The sequence below is a fragment of the Bactrocera oleae genome, chromosome 2 (assembly GCF_042242935.1).
Source record: "Bactrocera oleae isolate idBacOlea1 chromosome 2, idBacOlea1, whole genome shotgun sequence".
Lineage (NCBI taxonomy): Eukaryota > Metazoa > Arthropoda > Insecta > Diptera > Tephritidae > Bactrocera > Bactrocera oleae.
Genome location: NC_091536.1, coordinates 62,591,185 through 62,615,636, shown reverse-complemented (window position 1 = coordinate 62,615,636; position 24,452 = coordinate 62,591,185). Strand labels below are relative to the sequence as shown.

Below are 24,452 nucleotides of genomic sequence, written 5' to 3'. Positions count from 1 at the left end.
GGATTTCACTCATAGATGGCTTCAGTTGAATTTTTAGGTTTGCTAGGTTTGTCTGCATTAACAGCTGCGATTTGCTAAAGAAACGTAATGAAAATGATCCATTTTTAAAACGAATGATAACTGGCGATGAAAAATGGGTTGTTTACAACAATATCGAGCGGAAAAGATCGTGGAGCAGGCCAGGTGGACCAGCTCAAACAACATCAAAAGCTGGTATTCATCAAAAGAAGGTTTTGTTATCAGTTTGGTGGAACTATAAAGGAATTGTGTACTTTGAACTCTTACCACCCAACCGAACGATCAATTCTGTTGTCTACATTGAACAACTAACGAAATTAAACAATGCAATGGAAGAAAAGCGGCCCACATTGATAAATCGAAAAGGTGTTGTATTCCATCATGACAATGCAAGGCCACACACATCTTTGGTCACTCGGCAAAAATTATTGGAGCTTGATTGGGATGTTTTGCCACATCCACCATATAGTCCTGACCTTGTACCATCAGATTACATTATCAAAGATGGCAAAAGGTCATTGATCAAAATGGGCAATACATTACAAAATAAAGTTATTTAATTCCATGAAAAAATTGTCTTTAAAATTTTGAAAAAAATCCACAATTACTTAGTTGTAACGAGTCTCGTTAAATAATACAACATAAGAAGCATTAACGAATGTTTAACATCAAATAATTATAGGTATATGTATATATGGACAGATAAGTATATATGTTTTTACTTATATCAAACAAAAAATGCTCACATACGCACACCATGAAACTGCAAATGGTTTTGAATATGGCAAAAACGGCCATTATCTACGGTCTTTAGAACACACGACACACATATACCAGTACATACTCGAGTCCACGAGTGGACCACTTAAGGACCCAGCAGAGACGGCGTTTCACAATTAGTGCGCGCAATCACCTGAGGCACAACAAACAAGATTTCAATAAGCCACACCAAATCAACGCGAATGCAACAGCACCGAGTGCAACAATAAGAGGCACAACAACAAGCCGCAGGCCGAGTATGTTGCATTCGCCATAATATGTCCGCATAATATTTAGTTTCTTGACCAATGCTCGCCAATTTCTCGTTGACATACAGACGCACGCATGCATTTATGCTTATGAACACATTTCAACCGCCAACAACTACAACAACAACACTACCACTCAAATCCAATATGAGGCGCAGTGGCGGCAACTGTGAAGCATCGACGTTTGGGATTTTGCTGCCAAGGCACTGTTGCTTTTGTCGTTGCAGTGCGGCACGCAGTTGATTTTAATCAAATTCACAGCATTGTTTACCTGTCAGGCAGCGGCGAAACGCGCGAGCAACGATTATCGCCGGTCTTGTACACGCTTATTGCTGTTGACGTCGTTGTTATATTGTTATATACTGTATTACTACGCTTTATTCACGTCGTTGTTGTTGTTGTTGCTATTTTACGTGTCGTTAATGTTATTACTGCTGCTATTATTGTGGAGCCATATTTGCTATGGTCAGTTGTTGCAGCAAGCGTTTCAGAATGTTGTTGTTGCTATGAATGCATTAGTTCTTGTTTTTGTGGTGAATGTTTTTGCTTTTATTGTTTCTGTTGTGGTTGTTGTTATTGTTGCATATACCACAAATTCCATTCGCATTTCACAGCAAAAGCAACCAACTTGAAGAATTCAGTACTCTAAAGTGACCAACAACAACAACAGCAACACCACGCACGTAGTGTGCGTTGAAGTACCTTCCAACAAGGAGGCTGGCTAACTGGCTGACCGTCCAGCAAGCAGACGCTGCTGAAGGCAAAAGCAAATGTTTTTGCTGTCCTCTTTTGCACATTCTTACCAGGGAAATCCTCCTCCCTCATTTTTATAGCTTTTTATATATTATCTGCACATATTTTTTGTAGCAACAACTGGACGTTGCTCGACGTAGGTGCCCCCAACTTCACTTCCAATTCTCATATGTTCACTGGTTTTGGTGCTGTTGTATGTGTGTGTGTGTGTGTGTGTGTTCGTAGCCAAAATCTCATGAATCTCATTAAAAAGGGCAGCCATAAAGTTCTTGTAATAACAGCAAATTGAGTTCATCCCATTTTTGGTAGTGTGCTACAACAATACAATAATAACAGCAACAACAATGGCAACAATATGCATTGTTACTAAACATCCAAGCTATCCAGCGGCGTCAAGTCGTGGTTGTTAGTGTGTTTGGCTAAGCTGTCGTTTATGGTTCGGCGTATTGTATCGAAAGCCAGACTTACGCAATATTATTTGTAAGTAGCACGTGAAGGCGATCGCGTCTAAGGATGAGCATTAATGGCAATGTTTAGGTTTGAGTTTTTTTTTATCTGGCGATTTGTACAACTTGTCGCCTAATTGAAGACGTTTAAGTAAGAAATGTATTGGCAATAACAAACATATACATTAAGGAGGGTAAATGAAAAACGATTTTGTTCGCTTGGTACTCTGAAAAATAGATTCTGAGACACCTCTAAAAAGTCTCTCCAAGCATGAGCTCTTAATTATAACGGGAAGGTCCTCCGTCTTACAGTTTTAAATTTTTTTCTTATCATCAGATAGAAGTATTCAAATCTCGGCTTGAAAGAAAACTCAGTTCATAGATTTTTTTGGAATTTGAATACTCTTTTTATTCTTTTGGTAACACCGAAGCTATAATATCCTTTACATGCGCTTTTCTTATAGCACAGAAGCGTAGTAAAAGGTCTTTATCCTAAATTTATCGGCCTGTTTGTGCGGCAGCTATATGCTATAGTTGTCCGAAAATTTTGTTCGGAGATTGTAGCGTTGCCATGGACAACGATACAAAACTTCGTGAAGATACTTTGCAAAATAAAAATAATTATTTGTATAAGAACTTGATTTTGATAATTCCGTTTGTATGTTAGCTATATGGTATAATGGTCCGATCTCGCCATTCCATGGCTAAATATATTCAAGGCTTGGCTAAATATATTCTTTATAGGCTTTTCGAAGTTTTGTTCTGGGTGTTGCAGTTACCCCATTTAGGGTATAATAAATATCAATTAATTGTGCATGAAATAATTTTACAAATTTCGTGTTTTCCGAAAAAACAACCATAGCGATTGACTTATCGTGGAACAGTCCTGTTCGTGAGAATTTGGAAATAAAACATTTTGTGATCATTTATCAGCAGAGAAAATTTGCATCCGTTTGAAGCTACACAATGCGAACGAAACTCAAAACAGGGTTCTTATTACTTGGAAAACGAATACATATATATAACTTCAAAACAATATTCCATGGCAAATATTTCCGAAAATCTTCCCTTATTTTTAAGTTTTAAATTGTTAATCCCAAATACCAGATTGAAAAAAAAATTCTCCCAAACAACGGAATAATAAAAATAAAATTTTTATTCTAAAAATCTGATTAAAACTTAAAAATAAACTTTTACATTTAATTAATTTTTCAAATAAAAATTAAATAAAATAATAATAAATTGAATAACACAAACGCAAATTGACGAAAAGTGAAATACCAATAGCACACGTAAAATAAATTTGCGTATTTTATCCAATGTCAAATACGCGAAAGTTTACCGCTACAAAAGAAGCATACACACACGCACAAGTTCGTATCTGGGATAAAAACAATGTTTTAAAAATTCAATTGGCGCTTGCATCAATATGAGTGTAAAAGGAAAAGGAAATGGAAACGATTGCAAAAACGCTTTTCTCAAACACTTTTCATTGGAAAAGAATTACACTCAACCAGAGAGTGTTAATAAATAATTATAATGTATATTAGATATGAATCTCTGGTTTTGTTTTTATAGGTACACTGGCGGAACTAGGTTGTCGGTTCTAAACCTGACTAACAGTAGTGGCCATTTTTAGAGTACTTAAGTACAAATAATAATATAAATGTGGCATTTTGCAGAAAAAAGTATATTTAACGAGTGGTTTGAGAATTTTGAAATTTTTATTTTAGTTAAAAATATGTTAAGATCTTGAAAAATTGCAATGTCAAAAAAGTAGTTGTTTAATCCAATTAATATAAGGTTAAGTGGCAGGACTGGCGCACAAGAATTTGTCACAATTGGAATTTTCGCTCTCTGTTGTTTTCTTGCACTTGACATTTCGCGATAAAAGGAGCAGATCATTTTCATAGTGCAAATCGGAGGTTGACGTTAAAAAATAGGTGCAGTTGGATAGAAAATTTGCAGCAAAATATTTTAGAATTATAGCAAATATCTATTTTTTAAATATGAATACAGTGTAATAAAATATATCATCGTTAAAATGTGAATTTAATGAAAGGAATAGAATAAATCAGCAATAACGGCAAAAAAGAAAGCACCAACACCAGCAGCGCTAAATCAGCAGACAACGGAAAGAAAGGTGTCAGTAGAAAGAATAGCTAGAGAAAAGGGCGGAAAGGTGTTGGTGCACGCGAAATTTTTTTTTGGCGAGAAACGGGTAGCTGAAAAATTTTCAGCCTACCATATTTATTCTAATATAATCGGGTACTGTAATAGTAAAGTTGTGTGCAAAAACAAAGGGATAAAAAGAACATTTTTTTTGGTAAGAGAAGTGTTAGCACAGATTAACGCGATTATTTTCTCTTTCACACGGAACACCCACTCCTAAGCCATTTAGCCCACCGTAATCGTAGTAATTAATCGGGATGGCGTTACTACAGGAGTTAGATATTTTCGAGCTGTGTCCGCTTATTACCAATTTAAATTGCAAATTATCCACGGTCAGCGAGTATGATGCACGCAAACAATTATTATGTCTCGTCTCGGAGGAAAATGACATAGTGCTGCGCTACACCAGTGAAGATGGGCAGGAAGTGTTGAAATTAGTTTCCTGGTTTCGTCGCACCAATCGTGTAATTCATGACGTCTGCTTTGATCCATCCGGTACTTGGTTATTAGTATTATGTGAGTATATAAATATTTAAATTTAGAAAAATTATGAAATAAACAACCAAATCATAAGTGTGTTGCCAGTTGGTTGCCAATGAGCACGGTTAAATCGATTCGTCACGTCCAGTCAAATATGTATATATATAATTATAACGCTTTCAATAAAATAAGCTAAAAATGTAGGAGAAAATGACTAGAGAACGTAAAATATGCGTGACGTCAACGAGGAATCGTCTGGTCACTAGCATGTAAATGTAGGTCTATAACTCTGTGCAAGGTATTATTGTACCATGGTTAAAACTACCTAAGTCTGTACTTTAAATCATGAAAACTCACGGAATGTGTGCACTCAGGGTTTTAATACACTTTTTCCCCGCTTTTATGCTATTGATTTTTGTATTTTTTAGTTTGTTTTTGTTATATGTTTGTTTATCAATTGATTTTTGCGGCAAGCGAGTGTGCTATCTACGCATAGGTGTTTGAGTACATTGAACTGTGAAAGTAACGGGGTAGCAAGAACAAGTGGGGTGAGAAATGTGAAAAAAACTTTGATAAATGCAAGAGACCTACGGCCTCGTCTTTGCAATCGCATATGCTGTCAATGTCTTTGTGCGCTAATAACGTCATAGACACTCTAGACAGCATGTCGCTGTAAATTGAGCTTGCACAAGTTACATATAAATGAAATGATGATAGCACAAGTATTAATAGCTACTTATGAAGAAAAGCTGTTAGCCCCATAAAGTGCATGCAAATAATAGCCCGTTGTTATTTGCATTTTAATAATTATAAATATATACATACATACCATATGTACTCGTATATATCCCAAATCCATAAATAAGGTGCTCTACTTCATAAAATAAATAAAAATGGTAGTTTATAAGCAAATTAGCCAGCAGCTCGCGCTATAGATGTTTAATATTTATTTCCCTATTTTTATACCCTGAATATACTCTATTACGTGCACACCTCCTTTTCTCCCCAAAAACCTTATTTGGCAAAATCGCCGATATCGGACCACTATAACATATAGCTGCTCGCATCAGTGAAACCGAAGTCAACGTTTTTTCTTGATTTTTTTAAGTATTTTGGTTATTCTAAACAACTCTATAATTTTAAAAATTTTGTTTTAAATATTAATAAAACTTTCTACTGCTAAGGTTTCGACAATACGCTGCATATTGTACCCGCTCTCGCTGTGGTCGACAAAACTTTCATGGAGCCAACAAACTCGACTCACCCGCCGCAACAGCCATACAGCACAACACAAATTACCTCATACATCATACCGTTTGTGGGACCACATGAGTGTCCAAACTCAAAAAGGTGCCCCAATCAGGCCACGTTAAGTGAAACCATTGCAAAACAACCGCCGCCTGTCATACCAACTGTCATTGTTGCAGAGGACAAAACTGATAGCGCATGCGATGAGCAGGAAAAACATGAAGCCAGAGCTGAAAGTGAGCAGCCAGTCGACACTGAAAAGCTCTCTACGTCACGGGAAAGTATCGCTCAAGCGTCACAACTGCTCGTAGAAGTTGAGGTGAATATAGAGCCAAAACTGCCAGCCAACATGAATCTTGATGCATATAGCCATGATGTGCCCGCCAGTATGTTGGCATCTACAGCGCCACCAAATGTATTCGAAGATAAAACGGGCAATAGTCAGGTTATGGCTACATCCTTTATGGCTTCGATTACTTGCCCATACCCGCTAGCGGTTGTGTGGTGGCAAACTATAGATGGTGTAAATCGCGCTGTTATCGGCTATTCCGACGGTTCCATTTGTTTTGTGGGTTTGAGTCCAAATTGCCCGTTCGTAGCGAGCACGGCAATTGATACCGGCTCTGTTGTGAAGTTGCTCATTTGCAAGGACAGCACTTTTGAGAGCGTTATGTTGCTGGTAAATATAACTGCTATATACTTATATATTTAAAAACAATTTATATAAAATTGTATTTTCTCAGATCACCTCGTCTGTAAAGCAGCAGTTTAAATTACTACTTGAACAGAAAGCCATCAAATATATATACCCAGGCGAAATCTCACCCAGCGCGATACACGGGCGCGATAGTGACTGGCAGATTGTTATGCCGCTAAAGACACAAAGTAATTGCTCTGACCCAGCATCAGACAACAGCGCTTTAGATGAGGATGTTTTCTTAAGAAACGATGAAATTCCTAGCACATCAGCAGCGGCAGCGACATGTGGTGGTCCAGCACAGCCTTGTCATTCACTGCGACGTTCCGTCATAATACCCGGTACACACACACCTATGTCTAAAACAGCAATGCCACCACCGCCTCCACCTTATTCGGTAGCTATCAATCGTCACTTGGACACTGCGCCCACAACGAGCACCAGCGCCATAGGTGGCAACAGTGCGGCTGCCACGAATACTAGCGCAAGCAACAGTGGCAACGGCAGCGGCAGCGTACCCACTACCATGAGCATTGGCAATGGTAGCCAAGCGACCGGTATACGTTTCACACAACAACAGCTGCCCGAATTGGACGATGTGAATGCACGTGCTGGCATTTTGCCAGCGGCGCGCGCACGTCTCGCCTCATTGAAGAGCCTGGGCACAAAGAAGCTGAATGCCATCAAAATGCGTCTCTCCGATAATCGGCATAAGCTCGAAGATTGTAAGTAAACAATTTGTCTGCAGAATGTTTAACGAAACAAAATCTATGACAAAAAAAAAAATTAAATTTAGCACTTTGTTTCTACTTATTTAATCCAGTAACTACTGTATTTTCTAAAACCACTATTATTTGCTTTTTGAAACCTTTTCCTTTCTTAATTTCTCAGTTATAAAATGTATTGTAATTTTATTAAATAGATTGCGTGCGAAACGCGGTGAGTTAAGCCAACGTTTATGCTACGACACACGTGTTGTTGTCATGCTTACAATCATTCTCGCCGAACAGTTAGTCAAATCAGACATACAAATATACAACAGTTTCAAAACTCGCTTAGCGTGAACGCTCACATCATCTGCGTTTTGGCGTTCTCTGTACAAATATACCCAAACATACATTTATTTCATTCCCCCCAAATTACGTTTATTTACAAGCTTAAATTGTTGTTGTTGTTTATAGAATTAATTTTTCTTTATTTATAAGCCACAACTAATGCGGCATGTTTTTCCTTGCAGATGTGTCTGAAAATACTCTTGGCAACTTTGCCATCATAGATTCACCATCGCTGACCCCCGAGGTGTTGAACAACTCCAGCGGTTCCTTCTACACCATACAGAATTTGCGCAACACCTATCTGCTAAGCGCACTACACAGTCACACAAACAGTCTCACCGTGCATAATATTGATATTAATTTGAAACCGTTATTTCTGTATAAGATCCCGAAGAACTGCTTTGATATTTTAATCAGCTCAAATTTGCTTTATACCATACAATATGTCGATATAAATGGTGGCGATAATGCGAAAGAATGCGCTGACCTAACGAATGCCGAACGCAATACGGAAAAAGAGAATCGGGACACCGATACTGAGAAGGAAGAAGTCATCGATCTATGCGAAGGCAATGACACGCTGCTTGCGGATATCAATTCGGCGGGCTCGTTTAGTGCGGACACGAGTGCGACCACGAGCGGGCCATCCAACAGCGACAGCTTATCGCACTGTAATGCGATAAATGCTGTCGGCGTGATAAGCAGCGCAATGGCCACTTTACGCGCAGGCGATGATGATGTTAGTACATACAATTATAAAAAAACTATATAAATGATCAGCTTGGCGGGCTGAGTCGATTTAGACATGCCAGCCTGTCTGTATCTACGCGAATAAATACGTCAGTTTTTGAGTTAGATGAAATTTGGCCCACGTATCTTTCTCCCCAAGAAGCCGCTCATTTGTCGAAACCGCCGATATCGGACCACTTTAGCATATAGTTGCCATATAAATTGAACGATCAAAATTATGACCTTGTATAGGAAGCCTTTTTATTTGATAAGATATCTTCACGAAATTTGACATGGACTATTCTCCAAGACAACGGTACAAAAATTGTGAAAGTTGGGCGACTATAGCATATAGCTGTCATACAAATTGATCGATTAAATAGAATTCTTGTACGAAGTCTTTTGTATTTGTGAAGGGTATTATAGTTATAATGCAACCGAAGTTAACGTTGTTTTATTGTTTTGACTCTCATTTATTAATTTTACTCTATACTCCTCTCTAGTGCTTCAACGGCGCTTCACAGCTGACCATATTTCGCTTCGAGAATGAGACTGTGCTGAATCTCTATCAAATGGCCACCTATCGCTCGAGTGAGCCTAGCGAAATCATCACGAAGGAGGAGAAAGCTAAAGCGTTCGATTTCAAGGATATACGCTCACCCATGGATTATGTGCAGTTCTATGAGCATGCCGACGTGAAGGCGGAGTACTCGTTGCGTCAAATGGAAATTATGAAGCATGAATTTCCAAAAATCAATTACGATCCCTGCTACGTGATCACCAACAAAAATGTCTACTACATACAATTAAAGTGAAGTCAAAATTTAATTTTTTCAGCGCACACATTTTTATGCTAACCTAACGTCTTTTCTTTTTCTTGTTTGCAGGAAGGAGCCGTTCGCCATCTTCCTAGATTCTGCGCTGGCGGGTGAATGGAAGCAATGTCGTGAATTCTGCAACACCTTTGATCTCACCTACGAGGCGTGCATAGAGTTTGCCGGTGATTATCTGCTGCGTCGTAAGCGCGTCACTCAGGCGCTGGTCACATACAACTCAGCGCGTATCAAGCCAATACGCACCGCACTCAAATTAGCCATGTTCGGACAGACATGTGCGCTTATGCATCTCTGCGCTATGGCACTGAAGACGACCTACCTGCTGAAGTCGAAATACTTTAGCAGTCCCATAATAAGAACATTACTTAAAGATATTACATATCGTCACTCGGAAGATGTGCGCACAATACTACCGCTGACGGCCGATAAAAATTCTGCTGTGGTGATAAATGAGGGCATATCAGCCAGTGACTATAACTATGGAGTGGATGACTCGCTTAGCAACCTACAAATGTCGCCTTCGTCACAATTTCATTTGGCCAATTTGTTGTTGATATCGTTAGCGGAGCGCGCTGTGAATGATAAGAACTACTTGCCGTTGTGGTGATTTTACTTTTTCTCTAGTGTTGTAGCGCTTGAAATTGATTGTCGTTTATTTTTTTTAGGAATTTCCTTGTTACCAATACGAAATATCACACGAATATGACTAGCATTGTACTGTGCCAGAGTGGTCTCTTCTCGTCGGCGTTGTTGTTGGCGAAGACGCGTGGCGTTTGTATCGATACATTTTTGGCGCTGACCAGTGTTGTGGGGCAGGAATTCGGTAAATATCGTAAAGAGTCTTTGCAAGAAAGGAACAATAACTGTTTTACGTTAGGCTGGTACACAGAGATGAATGTGTGTTTGTATAATTTGAGTGAGCCAATTTTCGCCGAGACGATCACTTATTTGCCGCAAGTCGCTGTGGACTATTTTGCTTTCATACAAGAGAAACTACCAAATATAAGGCACTGCGTGCTTGAGGTGAGTAACAATACTATGGTTGGGGTGATTTAAACATTTTTATACCCTAACATATTGCTGTAAGTCCTAAGGGGGTCCATATGACGTACACAGGGGGTATAAGTATCCGAAACGGTTACATATTTATTTCCGTTAGCATTCCTCGAAATTATTAAGCTAATGTTTTCTGTCGCTACAACAACAACAATGTAACACTGAAAAAACGGTTTTCCCTTCGAAGTAAAGGAATTTGCTAAGTCCCAAGGGGGTACATACGATATACATACGTCGAGTCTACGTATTCGAAACGGGCACGGTTTTATATTCGTCCCGAAACACTCGATAGCGTTCCTCAATATTATTTAGAGAATTACATCGCTAAAACAATAACAACAAAAATTGCAGATCGAAGTCTATAAATTTTTTCCCGTTATCTCGGTTTCTTCGGCTGACTATGACACCGTATATATTTAGCAATTTATGAATGGGATTTGTCGTGGTTTCGGACGTGACAAACTTCAGAAAAGCACTAAACGCCATTCACCGGGGAGCTATTAATTCCTTCATTGACTTTCTGTTGTTGTTCTAGCAGTTAGCTGCGATTCCCACCACAGCCGGTTCTACGTTACCGGATTTTACCCGAATTTTATCCGGCCAAGGACTGTTATTTCGTCGATCTAACGCGGTTTGGATCGGTAAATAGTCATTGACTCCCTCCTAGTGAATGGTGTTCTTAGAGTCGAAATACCAACCATACCAGAACGTTACCTCAAATTGTTGCCTGAAACCAGAGGAACCCTCGAGAAACTAGGTCTAGGCGCCCAATCGGTCCATAACTTCCTCTAACGTCTCGATACATTTCACACTTTATATCGCCCAAACTTAGTCCATTTTAATAGTTATGTTATATAATAAAATTGTAACTCTCTTCTTTAAAGCGCCTGGAACACCAATTGAATCCCTTCTCCGCGGTTCTACGTCCAATTGTATCGCACACTTCCTCCGGTCATGTGGAGCACAATATAAACGACAATAAAACGTTTTTATTTGATTTTTGTAAAAATCTCATCGAAACATATTTAGCTGTACTCATACATATGGAATCTCAACGCTCGAAGAGCGAACACATAACGAACGCATTGTCGACGTTCCGCATCACCTACGAAGACAATCAGGTGGCGAAGCATATGCAGACATTTCTCATTCAATTAAATTAATTATTTGCTCTCCTTACAGTTTGCGATCGAAACATCACGCTTTAAACCCATCTCTGCTGGTTGTGCACACTGTGCTTGCGTTGTGGACGGTGTTGCCTACTTTTGGGGTTCTAATGGAGTGCCTTGTAATTATAGCGTTAACAAGTCTTCCGGTATGTAGTGTATTACAACAACTAAAATGAATAATAAATATTTATGTATGTTCAACATTTAGATCCGCCAGAGCCGCCACACGCCGTTAAGAGCTTGGACCTACTGTCACAATTGAATCTGGAGGTGCATACCGTAAAGTGCGGCCGCCAGCATACGCTACTGTTAACGAACAATGGGGTGCGTTAGAAATTAATTAAATAATGCAATAATAAGAAATAAATAGCACACTTATTTACAGTTATACGCGTTTGGCAACAATAATCTGCTCCAGTTGGGCATTGGACGCGACATGCAAGTGTCGCTGCAGCCAATGCTGGTGCGCGCCTTCGATGGCAAGAACATAACGATCATCGAAGCTGGTCAATATCACAATGTGGCGGTGGCGGATGGACTCCTGTACACCTGGGGGTTAGTGGGCAGCGAATATAACTGGAATATTTGAATTTAATTTATTTACTTTTACAGTTGGGGTATTTATGGGCAACTTGGCCATGGAAATTGCGAGAATGTGGCCGAACCGAAAGTAGTTGCTTTCTTCAAAACGAAAGTAAGCATCTGAGATGGTTTTCTTTAATCGTAAAATTACATTTTTATGTTCACAGAAAGTACTCCAAGTATCCTTAGGGCATGCGCACAGCGTGGTGCTCTGTCAGACGCCTAATAATCCTAACGCCACCGAATTATATGTATTTGGTTCCAATCATTTTGGTCAGTTGGGTATTGGCTCTGGTCCCAGCGGCGTCGAAGGACTTTCGGCTGACTATGAAATGCATTGCGCTAGTCAAGTGAAGAGTTTAGTGCCCATTAAACTGTTCGTTTGCGACGAAAGAATAAGACTGATACATACCAAATTTTTTTCTAACGTAAGCACTCTCCCTCATTAACGCTCCTTTCTCACTTTCTAAGCATTTTCACGCATTAATTGCAGTTAGCGGTAGATGATAATGGACGCATGTACACGTGGGGCTCCTCGCCGCAAGCTCTGCGCTTAGCCAATCAAATAAAGCGTCGTGCAAATGCGAAGCAAAAAATGGAGGAACATCAACGGCGTGAAATGAGCAAACAATTCGAGGCTACATTGCCCAGTGAGAATGCAAGCGTACCCTGTCCATCGTCCACATCCAAAAGCGCATATGCTGAGGCGCCAAAATCTATGGTCGCTGACGTTGCCAGCAGTATACTAACGGATATAGTGGACGAAAACCTACCCACAACCGCCAGCAAGACCGCTAATCTTGTTCAGGAGACTGACGCGGACTTAGAATCGACTACAGACAACGCCTTTAAAGAACCGGAACTCATTGCAGTTTTAGCTACCACTGTTACGGCCGAGCAAGAAGAGGTTGATGAATTGAAAGACGAAGGCGTAAAGGAAACAATTGTAGAAGGCATTGCCAACGCTCAAACCGAGATAACCATACAGTTAGTGAACGAAGTAGTGGAGGAGTTTGTCGAAGAAGTTAAACCAATGGTCGCTCAACCGCTCAAATCATTAAACCCTTTGACATCAGCTACCGGTGAGTTATCGGCAAAGCACGCACATACGCCAGCGCCAACAATAGCTGTCACGGCGCCTGCAACGGCAACGGCAAACACAACAAATGTTACGACCGAAGTCGATCCTTGCGAGCACATGACACCGCATCTGGTAGACACCACCGAGGTAGCCGGTCAAATTTTGCAGGTACACAATGGATATCAATTTTTTTTGTCTATATTATATTTTTTTATGGTTGTTAATATGTTCATATTTTCCGTCACAGATCTCAAGCGGACTCTTCCATTTTGCCTTGATCTCGTCTACTTGCACCCTGTACACTTGGGGCAAAAATTTGGAACACCAACTTGGTACTGGCGATAAGGAGCGACGTGCGGTCAGCAAACCCTCACCCGTCGATTGTGTAGACCGTCCCATGTATGTCGACTGCGGTGCAGATTTCACGCTCGTCATGACCACAGAGTTTATGGTCAAAGCGTTTGGTGGCAACTCAAATGGACAGGTATGACTATATATGTTTATACTCTCGCCAGACATGTGCAGGGATCCAAACAAGGTTATATGGCAGAAATAACAGCCCTATACCGGATAAAATCCTGGTCAATTCCAGTAACGTAGAACCGGCTGTTGTGGGAATTGCACCAAATACGGCATCTATCTTTAAGTGACTTCGCTGACATTTAATTTTGCGGTTTCGACCAAATAGGGTCTATATCATGATAAACCTGCAATGGATTCCAGGACATAGTAATAGAAGCAGATAAACTAGACAAAACAGACACCACCTTACATTTAGAATAAATATAGCGAAACTATAATGACTATTGTAAAAGCTGTCAGGAGGTAGAAGAGGAAAAGACTATAAAACATCTTCTATGCGAATGTAAAGATCTGTATAGAAAAATAATCGAAACCATCGGTCGAAAGTTTCTTGACGATATTTCGGACGTTGCACAGATACAGATTTTTGTACTGATGAACTTCATCGGAAGTACGGGGTGGTTCAGATAGGAGACAATAGAGGGAGGGGATCTGAGTCTCGGTTATTTCACAATGGGCCTCCTGAAGCCCTAGATGTGTCGTCAGACACCCACTCTACCTACCTATCTATTTACTAGACCACAACTTTACACCTTCAAATCTTGTAAACTGCGTTAAAATAAAAATTATTGTATAATATATATTCGGCTTCATTTCAACTTATTTCTTTTTTTTTTACTTTTTTTTTTTGTCTAACCTATAAAATATTTCTCACCCAACAGTGCGGTCGTGATCTTGGACCTTCCATCGATAAGATGAAGCAACGCGTTGTCTGTTTGCCCACCACCAAGCGGCTAATGCGCTTCGAGAGTCAGTGTGTCGATGTGCCGGTGGAAATCAATTTGCCACGCCCACGTATACGTTTGGAATTCGAACCGGTGCGTTATTTGAAGAGCATACCAAAATACCAACCACGATTCATGCAAGAAGATGGCATAAATTTCGACAATACGCGTAACTTTGAACGTCCCTCACCGTCGAATCAGTACAAGTCGACAACGCAAGCGGACAGTAGCGAAAATGTAGTTACCGGCCAAGACTCGGACGATATGATCTCAAGCTTAGAGAATTTAAGTAACAATGAAGCGAACGATGGTTGTTCACTGAACTTCTCATTGCTGCCCTCCTCGGGTGCAGCGGGTGCGCTGCCACTTGCCGCGGCTACGGCGGATGATGCGCAACACAGCGCTGCTGTTGATGATATAACACCCGACGAGCAGAGCTATGCGCGCCTGCCCATCACGGATAATTCCGATGCCAGCTGTGTTTGTGTGGCCGGTCAGCAGAGTGCCGAGCAATGTCCGTTAGTGGCAATAGCAAAGCACGATGCAAACGACGACGCACAGACACCAACACAAGCGGCCGGCTCACAGAGCACGCTCACTTCGAATGCGCACGTGGAGGCTGAGGAGAGTGTAGAGGATGATGCGAATCTGCAACAGTTGCGACAATACATACACTATTGCCTCTATGTATTTCACGGTCTCTACAATCCGGACAAGGTGTGCGACTTCTCCAAAGAACGTCTGGAGTATCGTATACGCACGCTTATGTTGAATTTCAAATTCGTCGATGCTTTCGTATTGTGTTTGCAGAATTGCAATAGTTCCAGCAAGGCGTTGAAAATTTTCGCATACTTCTCCAAAGACACCGGCTCCGTGCCGCTGCGTCGACAGGACGTGAAGTACTTAATTTACTATTTGTTGAAACACTTCATGGCGCAGAAGTTCGATATGCTCGAATGTGAGCGTTTCTTTTTGGGCGATCTCGATTATTATTTGCTTGAGTTGTCGTATGTACTGTTCTTCAACAACAACAACACCATGCTCGAGCGTAACTTAAATGACAAATTCAAGATTTACTTTGCGCAGGAGGAGTCGCAACTGAATCAAAATCAAAACGACGATGAGCAGGTGCAACACAAGCTGGAGGACACGGATGTGATATTCGATAGCCTAAGTGTTAAGTTCAAAACAATCGTTTGCCAGAGGCTGATGCAGCACTGCAACAATTAGTTGCTGGTGCTTAGCACCATTAGTTTAACTTGTTTTTAATTTATTGATTCGTGATATGAGTTGTTTTTTTTATTTTATTATTTTCTTTAGTTCTTTCGTCGTTTTTTATTGTATTCAAATTTACATCTTACTTATGTATATATATATATTTGTTTTAACGAGAAAATGTAATATAACTTTATATATATATATATTCGTTTATACCTCATAAATTATATGCATTATTGCTGTGTTTGCGTTGACTTTATTTTATTCTCATTTCTCCTTTAAATACCTCGTACTGCCCATGAAAGTTCCCTTTTAAAATATTATATATAATGTAAGCGAGTGTAAGTTGAGAAATTTTAGGTAAGATTCAAAGCACTTTCTTAAATGTATTAATGTAATTGTTTTGTAATTTATTTTTGCCGCATTCATTGCCATTTTTGCTTTGGAAATGACGGTTCGTGGCATATTTAGTCTCCTTTCGGTTGAATTAACTGTCGGATTTTAGTCGCACTTTTTCTGTTCTCATTAATTTACTTTATTTCTTATAAAACAAAAAAAAAACTTAAAATCACATTTTTACATATCTTTTTTTTTATTTTTACGTTTTTCACATAAATTTTCCCATTAATAGAAATTTTTACACATTGCTTTTAATTAATTTTTATATGATATTAAAATTTAGTAAAATTTTGTATTGTGAAATATTTTATATAAGTAAACTGTTTTTTTTCCAATTACAATCAAAAACATGTTGTATACAATTTTTTTTATTTGTGAATGGCATTAAAGCTTCGGTGCAATCGAAGCTAACGTAGTTTTTTTTTAAGATTTATTTTTTGTTTAACAAATTTTACAGTTGTGTAGCGCTTAATTTATAGAAGGATTACCTGCCAATATGTTTTGGACTTTATAAGTTAACTACAAGCAGCATTCCCATAAAAAAAATTGTCAGAGTTTATTTTCCAAATTTTTTTTTTCTGAAAAAATTCTTTCGCACCTATGTTTACTTCCGCTGTTTTAAATATTGCATATATGGTATATAACTACATACATACAACTACATAGACATGTATAAGGCACCCACTAAATACTCAATTCTGTGGAGATTTCAAAGATAAACACCACGTAGATAAATAACCAATTACTTTCTAAAGCACATAGTTAAATATATACCGTTAGTAAAAGGACATGAGAATCGATAAATGCAACTACGCATTTAAATTAAAAATTGAGGTTAGTTTCTAAGTTCGCTTTTTCTAGCGATTTGTGCTTTACGCTTAATGCGCCTAGCAAATAATAAATTATAATATAAAATAAAAGAGGAAGTATACAAAGCTAGTAGTAACTATATAGTCAAACTTGCTTTGCTTTATTGAAATGTTTTTCAACGCATAAGTTTCAATTTTTTTGCCTAAAATGTTTTGCAAAAATGAAATTGCTTTAAATTTTTTACACAAATTATCATTTAGTAAATAATTTGCATATAAAATATTGTATAAAAAATACAAACTAAAACAATATTACAGTCAAAACTATAGTAACTAAAAAAAGCATACTTGTACACATCCATAAATACAACGGTTTTGTACGTTGACAGCTTGTGATCTTGGAAATTTCCAGTTACACATTATTATTGAAAAACATGCAATTGAAGATGTAGGAGTTCAGCAAAGAAGACGCAAATAAACAAGTACATACATACATACATACATAAAACATACCATAAACATCATAAAATATAGTAATAACTATCAAGAATTATAAATAAAAAATATAAACGTTTTTTCCTAAATAAATAAAAATAAATTTCGTAAAAAACAGTTCCGCACTCACTTAAATACTTTTTTCAAAACTTTAATGCAGTGAACAAAATATATATTAAATCCTATTAGTTTATCACTACGCATTCATTTATTTGCCATCATTTGCAAAATCCCGAGATTCAAATCACAAAAGTATGGTTCTCCAAACCGGTGCAGCACTATAATTTTAACTTAATATTTTCCGTGGTCCAGCGCTTTGTTTGCAGCGTTTTCAGCGCTTTTTCACAATAGAATTGTTCTTCAGAACGCTCCGGCAAAGTATCCTTTAATTGCGTCAATTGATTTGCATCCTTCATGCCAGCTAACGCATCGACAACCGCACGCACGCACTTAACACGCTTAGCCAATTCCAATTTCTCTGTAGTATTACTCATTTTAGATAGAAACATATAGAGCACACTAGTGGGCGCTTGCAGTGCGTATAGACGCAGCACTGCTAACTCTAATGAGAAACTTATGTGGAATTGCTTTTGTTTCAACGGCAGCCAAGCGGGCACACGTTCGAATACATTTTCTAAATCGGCATAGGCCTGCGCATTCGCACGTTCATTCAAAGCAGTCCACTCGAATTGCGCCTGTGAAATATGGAGATCGGAACTCAGACGAAAAGGTGACGTTGCTCGTGTCATATCCTGTTCCTTCCAGTTGCTGTGCTTCCGACAGCATTGATACAGCACCTCAATGGGGGTTGAATTAATATTCACCAGATTGTCAAGTGCATTACGTTCCTTTTCGATCAGCTCAAGCAGCTTTAGTGTTGCTTCAAAGTGAGGTAAATAGACGCTAACTACACCCATGTCACCGCTATATTGATCGAGTAATTGTAATAATTTTTGCTTGCGCTGTTGCAAATTATTACATGACATAGCAGATTTGAATTGTATTAGTGATGCTTCTTGATGTTTGCCAAAGTGTTGTAGCACTTCGACAGCTTCTTGGCTCTGACGCTGCTGCAAGTAGCCGATATAACTTTGTAAGGCTTGCGGTCTTTGCTCGAGAATTTTTAGAAAATTTTTGCGAATCAATGTTTTTTTTAGGAAAAGCAACACGCCAATAACGGCATCACCGCCGCCACACTTTAGCACTGCATCTAACAATTGCTCTTTTTCGTGCATTGATTTAAACACTTCCAAAGGCGCACATTTGCCAAGCAATAGTTTGTACGCGGTGGCTTCTGGTGAGGGATTGTAAAAAGTCGTTTGTATTTGCCTTCGAAGCAAACGCAATTCTTCTTCCGGGGCAACACCTTTCGACATAATTCGGTCATCAAGCGTTTGCTCTTGAATTAGCATTTTCAATGCTTCCTCGGAGATTACAGATTTCACTGATAGATTAAGTGCACTGCCTGCAGCACTATTGTCGAAACTCGCCTCTGAGATCGTATCATAATCGTTGAGTATATTGCTGACGTTCACATTACTACCAACAACAGTTACACCCTGCACATCCTCATCATCGTCGAAACTGAATCCTCTGCTCGACGAACGATTCCAATAGCTTTCACTGTCAAATTGGTCCATTATGTACTCTGCAGCGAATCCCTTTGTTTTTAATCCAGCACTTCTCGATTGCAGTTAAACAGCTGTTTTCTGACAGCTAACTAATTGTTTACGGAAGTTTGCAACAAAGTGAAACGGAAAATCATGCGTATGATATACGTTCTCTGCTTACAGCAGGTTGCAGCAGAGAACGTAAAATATACGTTCTCTGGTTGCAGTATGCGTGAAAATATGTTTATAAAAATAATTAAATGAAACTAAAACAATACTTTCATATAAAATTTTTTTAAATTAAATTAATTTAAATTTAAAACTATTGAGGGATTTTCCATTACTTACAAGCGAAGGGCAGCCTATATTGTAATATTTACATATTTCCCGCCTACCAAGACTACATTTATTTATTTGGAAAAGGCATATGCACGTCAGAGGATAGTTCAAGTTGCAACAACAATGACAGGAAACTATACGAAAACCGTTGGATTGAATGTCAAAGTTAAGTTACTTGCTTTTGCTCTCATGTTAAAATCGTCCATTTATCTTCTTACCAGCAAAATCGTTGTATGTATGTGTTCTCGTTTTTTATAAAGTCCTATGCTCTTTTTGTAATAATTTAAGAAAATGTTTCCCCGCAGTATCTGCAGCTCAAGTAAACAATGTGACAGTCAGGCAGTACAATTATAGTAAGTTCACAAATAATGTTAGTTTTAAATATTTTATTATAAATATATTTATGCATGCATTTAGATTAGGCAACCAGAACATATAACCTATATGTTGGGGAGCCTTCGAGAAATTATGTGAATACAGTTACCGACTTTTACTTAAACCTGGTATGTTAACAATGGTATATATGTGTATGCATAAACAATTTCAAGTAATCATAAATTTAAATTTTATAATTTAAGTCCAAAGTTTTCAACCGAGTTCCGAATTTGTATCTTATATAATTGTAAAATATGTATACAAAATGGCTAATAGCAAACAGCGAAATTTTAACTATTCACTAATACAACTTCTTCTCTAACGCATAAGTTTTGATCAATTTTTATACCCTGAACAGGGTATGTTAAGTGTGCCATACAATTTTTAAATTTATCTATCTGTCTATATATCTGTTCGGCAAAGTCCCTCGTCAGTTTCTCCCAAAGAAGCTGCTTATAACATATAGCTCAATACAAACTGAACGATCAAATACATATCCTTGTATGGAAAATCTTTTTATTCGACAAAATATCTTGACGAAATTTGGCATTGTATAATATTCAAAGAAATACAAATCTGTGAATGATAAAAATTAATGTAACTATTTTTTATACCTTTTTATGTTATAAGAAATACACCAGGAAGAGTATTATTGCTTCAGCCGAAGTAAACGTTTTTTCTTGTTTTTTTTTACCTATAATTATTAATCTAGTATCTCTTTAGGTCCATTCAATCAATTGTCTGTGAGTATTGCTGAGCCCTCGGAACCCATTTGTGGTAAGGAAGATGACGAGGAATGTTATTTATCTAATTCCGATGTGACATAAGCTCAAAGGCTTCAGGTGCTATTTAATTTATTTGTATTCCTTTCAATTTCTAATCGCACTTTTTTATATGTAGGCAGTGAAAAAGCATATGAGAAATAAACGTGTACTGAAGAGAGTCAATTATCAAAAGAGAAATTAAAATATTTCAGTAGGACTACAACAAAACAAGCTGAAAGTCTCATTCAGTCGAACAATCGAATAAAGAAATGGAATGATCACGTACTCGAAGTGTTGGAAAACGTGGTCAATGACATCGGAGCCGAATAATGTCTACCACACATGACCAACGATTATAAATAAACATAAAGAGTTTTAAAGTGTAAAAAGTTGCTAGAACTCCTATAACTGCTATATATATTCAGCTCACAATATGTATGTATGTGCCATAATAGACATGGTTGGGCAAAGCAGCATTTGATTTTAATTGTATCAATTTGGATCTCGAACGATCTCTTTAAAGGATAGCATCCACTTGTGAAGTTTAAAATGTTTGAATTTTAGGTTAAAAATTGTTTAAAAAATGGGAGTGGCCCCACCCTCTAAGGGCTTTAATATGCATATCTCTAATCTACCAAATTCGCCCATAAGAACGACTACCGAAAATATGGAAAGGATGAAATCAGATTATAACCTCGCTCTCTCATTAACTACCATAAATGCGCTAGGGACATTAAATTTTACACACAGGATGATAAAAAGGGTTTTATAGGAGCCGGGGTCAAAACTAGATGATTCGCGTGGCAACGCCTACACATATCTCCGGCAATTTCAAATACAATTCGGAAAATAACATTATTTGACGATCTTATGTTACGCTATGAAAATAGGCGCAATTGGACTACAACCACGCCTACTTTCCATGTAGCACAAGTTTAAAATCCGTCTTATTATTTCACATTCCAGTACACAAATCAAGAACCAATGAATATATTTGGATAAAATTTTGTACAAATAGTGCATTTGAGTGCCATCTCGACTCTAAAAATTGTCAAACACCGAATATGTGGACTCCAGTGTGTATGGCTGACTTTTTGTCGAAAATATCGGTCAATCTGTGAGCTATGTTATTGGAATTCGGAGAAATATTTTCGAACTTCCAGTTGACTTTCAAGTTGCTCATTCGTCGGAAAGGCCGATATCGGACTACTATAGCATATAGCTGCCATACAAGCTGAACAATCGGAATCAAGTGCTTGTATGGAAAACTCTTTCATTTTGTGAGGTATTTTCACGAAATTTGGCATGGATTATTATTAAAGGCAATAATCCCATCTACGAAGAAATTGTATGATCGGATGACTAAAGCATATACCTTCCATATTAACTGAACGATGGGAGTAAAGTGCTTGCATGGAAAACTTTTTTATTTGATAAGGTATCTTCACGAAATTATGCACGAGTTGTTTTTCAAACTGCAGAAGTTGTTCACATCAGATCACATTATCATATAGCTGCCATACAAATTGAACGATCGGAATCAAGTTCTTGTAAGGAGCCTTTGTATTTGTGAAGGGTATTATAGCTTCGGTGCAACCAAAGTTAACGATTATTCTTGTTTAATATGAAGTTCTGACAACACCTGATATAAAATGTTCGGTTACACCCGAACTTAGGCCTATCTTACTTGTTTAGTTTATTTTTTTTTTGCGTAAAAAGTCAACTTACAATTTGTCGACGTTTTATGTCGTATACTTCTGCTTTAAAGATTAAACAAGTTTATTTTCGCGTAAATTTATTTGATTTAAGCTTAATTTTATTAAAAGTACTCTTATTTAATATTATATTTTTCTTTTAAAATAAAATACAGTTTTAAGTTCGTTAACCAACTTAAACAATACCATATATAAATATTTTTTTAACTATTAACTCTTTTATTTACTAGAGAGATTACTTTTTTTTATTTGTTTGTAGCACAAATAATTTAATTTATTGATATTTTTAATACGAGTTAATACGATAAAGAGTCGTCTTACTTTTCAACATAATTAAAATATCATATATAGAAAATTATTCTTTTCAATATTTTTCTTGCTTAAACAAATGCTCGCACAACCGATTCGCTTTGCTAAATTGCAAAAAACTATACAGCAAAACGCTTTATAATATCGTCAATGATGATCACTTAAACATATATAATTGTATATACCTTTTGATTTTCTTGACATAGATATATGTAAGGTTTTGATTTTTATTACATTTATGTAAGCTGCTAAGTAAAAAATAATATAACCGCTTCGAAAAATAACTTATTTATGTCTTTTGAATATATCACTTAGAATGTTTAGCTTAGCTTTTATTATTTTATGAACAGCAAAGCCTTGCAGTGGTATAAATATGTATATAAATACATACATATATTACAAGTATATAACTGTATACATATTATTTGTCTTATTGTTTGATTCAGCAATTTTTTTGAGCATTTGCGCCTAATGCGACTAAAAGAGAAGCACCAAACATATGGAATTTAAAAATATTTCTAAACGAGCTATGTAATTGGACCGGTGTATATAACATAAATTTCCAAATAATATACGGTATTTTTTATATACATACATAAATAACATTTCTCACTCCCGAATTTTTCGTAGAAAAATAGTTATTGTAAAACTTCTTATACATTTCCGGAACTTTGCGCACAAAACTATGCTACGCTACACGCTAATAACAGAGCACACGTTGACTTACATTACATCAGACCCACAATTTATATTTGTTTATTGGGTCTTGAGGCAACTTAAACGCTAAGTTGTTGCAAATTCGAAGATTTGTGTTTGATTGCCATAAACTTAAGTCTAATAATAATGCAGAAAAAAAATGCTGGGCACATTTTATCAATTTCTTTCATGAAAATACATTTGATCGCATACATTTCGCGAGCACTGTAGCACTTACAAATTCTTAGGAGTCAGGCGTTCAGCCCTCATTGTCCGGCGAGGCTTTTGCTGTTGATGTGGTGACCGGTTCCACACTGGCGTCCGGGTCATTTGTCGAGAGATCTTTGCCCGATGAGATGGTCGAGAGTGGACGCACTGGCGCTGCTGCTGGTGCTGCCGTTACTGGTGTCGCCACCGGTGCAGTTGTCGCAGCTATTAACGCTGCTGCCACTACGGGCACCACAGTCGGCCCACCATCTATGCCGGGCGCTGTGCTGATTGTGCGTGCCAACTTCTGCTGTTGTCGCTGCAAGCGTTCCTTTTCGCGCGTTGCTTTCAATTTGTCGAAGTCGTCGCCCTCGTCCTCGACGCCGGGTGCATCGGTTGTGGACTTCGTGTCCATGTCATCGACTGTGGGGCGAAAGTGTTAATGTATGGAATAGTTGATTTGTTTAAATAAATTGTAGTATTGTTTTCTAAATACCATGCAATTAAGGGGGCTTTAATACATATTTTGAATATTTTTGAGCAATTTGAGAGCAAAGTTTTAGAAAAAGCTTTGCTTACATACAGAGTATGTTAATTCATTAGTTTTGACTTGGATGACTTTTGAGGAAGATATCTAAGTATAATATTATATTTATCAAGTACTTTTATCCATATAAAATATACACATAAATGATCACCATGATGAGCTGAGTTGATTTAGCCACGTCCGTCTGTCTGTCCCTCAGTTTTTAAGCTATCGATGTGAAATCTCGCACCTGTCCTTTTCTCACTAAGGAGCTGCTCGATATCGGACTACTAAAGCATATAGCTGCCATACAAACTGAACGTTCGGAATCAA

At 37.8% G+C, this 24,452-nt stretch overlaps 3 protein-coding genes and 1 pseudogene across 12 annotated transcripts in view; 2 read left to right on the top strand and 2 right to left on the bottom strand.

Moving 5' to 3' along the window:
- Window positions 1-4,133: 4,133 nt before the first annotated feature.
- On the top strand, window positions 4,134-16,129 carry ca (RCC1 and BTB domain containing protein claret). Of its 3 annotated transcripts, none has more exons than XM_036368807.2 (17): window positions 4,135-4,933; window positions 6,082-6,824; window positions 6,889-7,567; window positions 8,080-8,636; window positions 9,130-9,437; window positions 9,514-10,065; window positions 10,128-10,285; window positions 10,352-10,485; window positions 11,403-11,639; window positions 11,701-11,833; window positions 11,896-12,011; window positions 12,073-12,242; window positions 12,300-12,381; window positions 12,437-12,697; window positions 12,763-13,518; window positions 13,598-13,834; window positions 14,595-16,129. In XM_036368807.2, exons 1-17 carry the CDS (start codon window positions 4,675-4,677, stop codon window positions 15,885-15,887), a joined length of 6,675 nt encoding a protein of 2,224 aa, XP_036224700.2. In that variant the 5' UTR covers window positions 4,135-4,674; the 3' UTR covers window positions 15,888-16,129. The 3 variants fall into 3 exon arrangements, with proteins under 3 accessions (XP_069961571.1, XP_036224700.2, XP_069961572.1); XM_070105471.1 differs by having other exon boundaries at window positions 10,340-10,485; XM_070105470.1 differs by having other exon boundaries at window positions 4,134-4,933; window positions 10,128-10,485.
- Window positions 16,130-17,184: 1,055 nt separating this feature from the next.
- On the bottom strand, window positions 17,185-19,340 carry Vps16B (Vacuolar protein sorting 16B). Its single transcript, XM_014239680.3, has one exon. It carries the CDS (start codon window positions 19,216-19,218, stop codon window positions 17,857-17,859), a length of 1,362 nt encoding a protein of 453 aa, XP_014095155.3. The 5' UTR covers window positions 19,219-19,340; the 3' UTR covers window positions 17,185-17,856.
- Window positions 19,341-19,498: 158 nt separating this feature from the next.
- Window positions 19,499-21,139, top strand: LOC118682057 (uncharacterized; annotated as a pseudogene).
- Window positions 21,140-22,444: 1,305 nt separating this feature from the next.
- The window catches only part of Best1 (Bestrophin 1), a 47,707-nt gene continuing 45,699 nt past the window's right edge, over window positions 22,445-24,452 (bottom strand). For 7 of the 8 annotated variants that reach the window (XM_014239687.3, XM_014239685.3, XM_014239688.3 and 4 more), the window contains one exon: window positions 22,445-24,016. In XM_014239687.3, the coding sequence (XP_014095162.1) occupies window positions 23,646-24,016 (371 nt within the window). In that variant the 3' untranslated portion in view covers window positions 22,445-23,645. The remainder of the gene's footprint in view (window positions 24,017-24,452) is intronic. The other variant, XM_036368813.2, reaches the window with a different exon arrangement.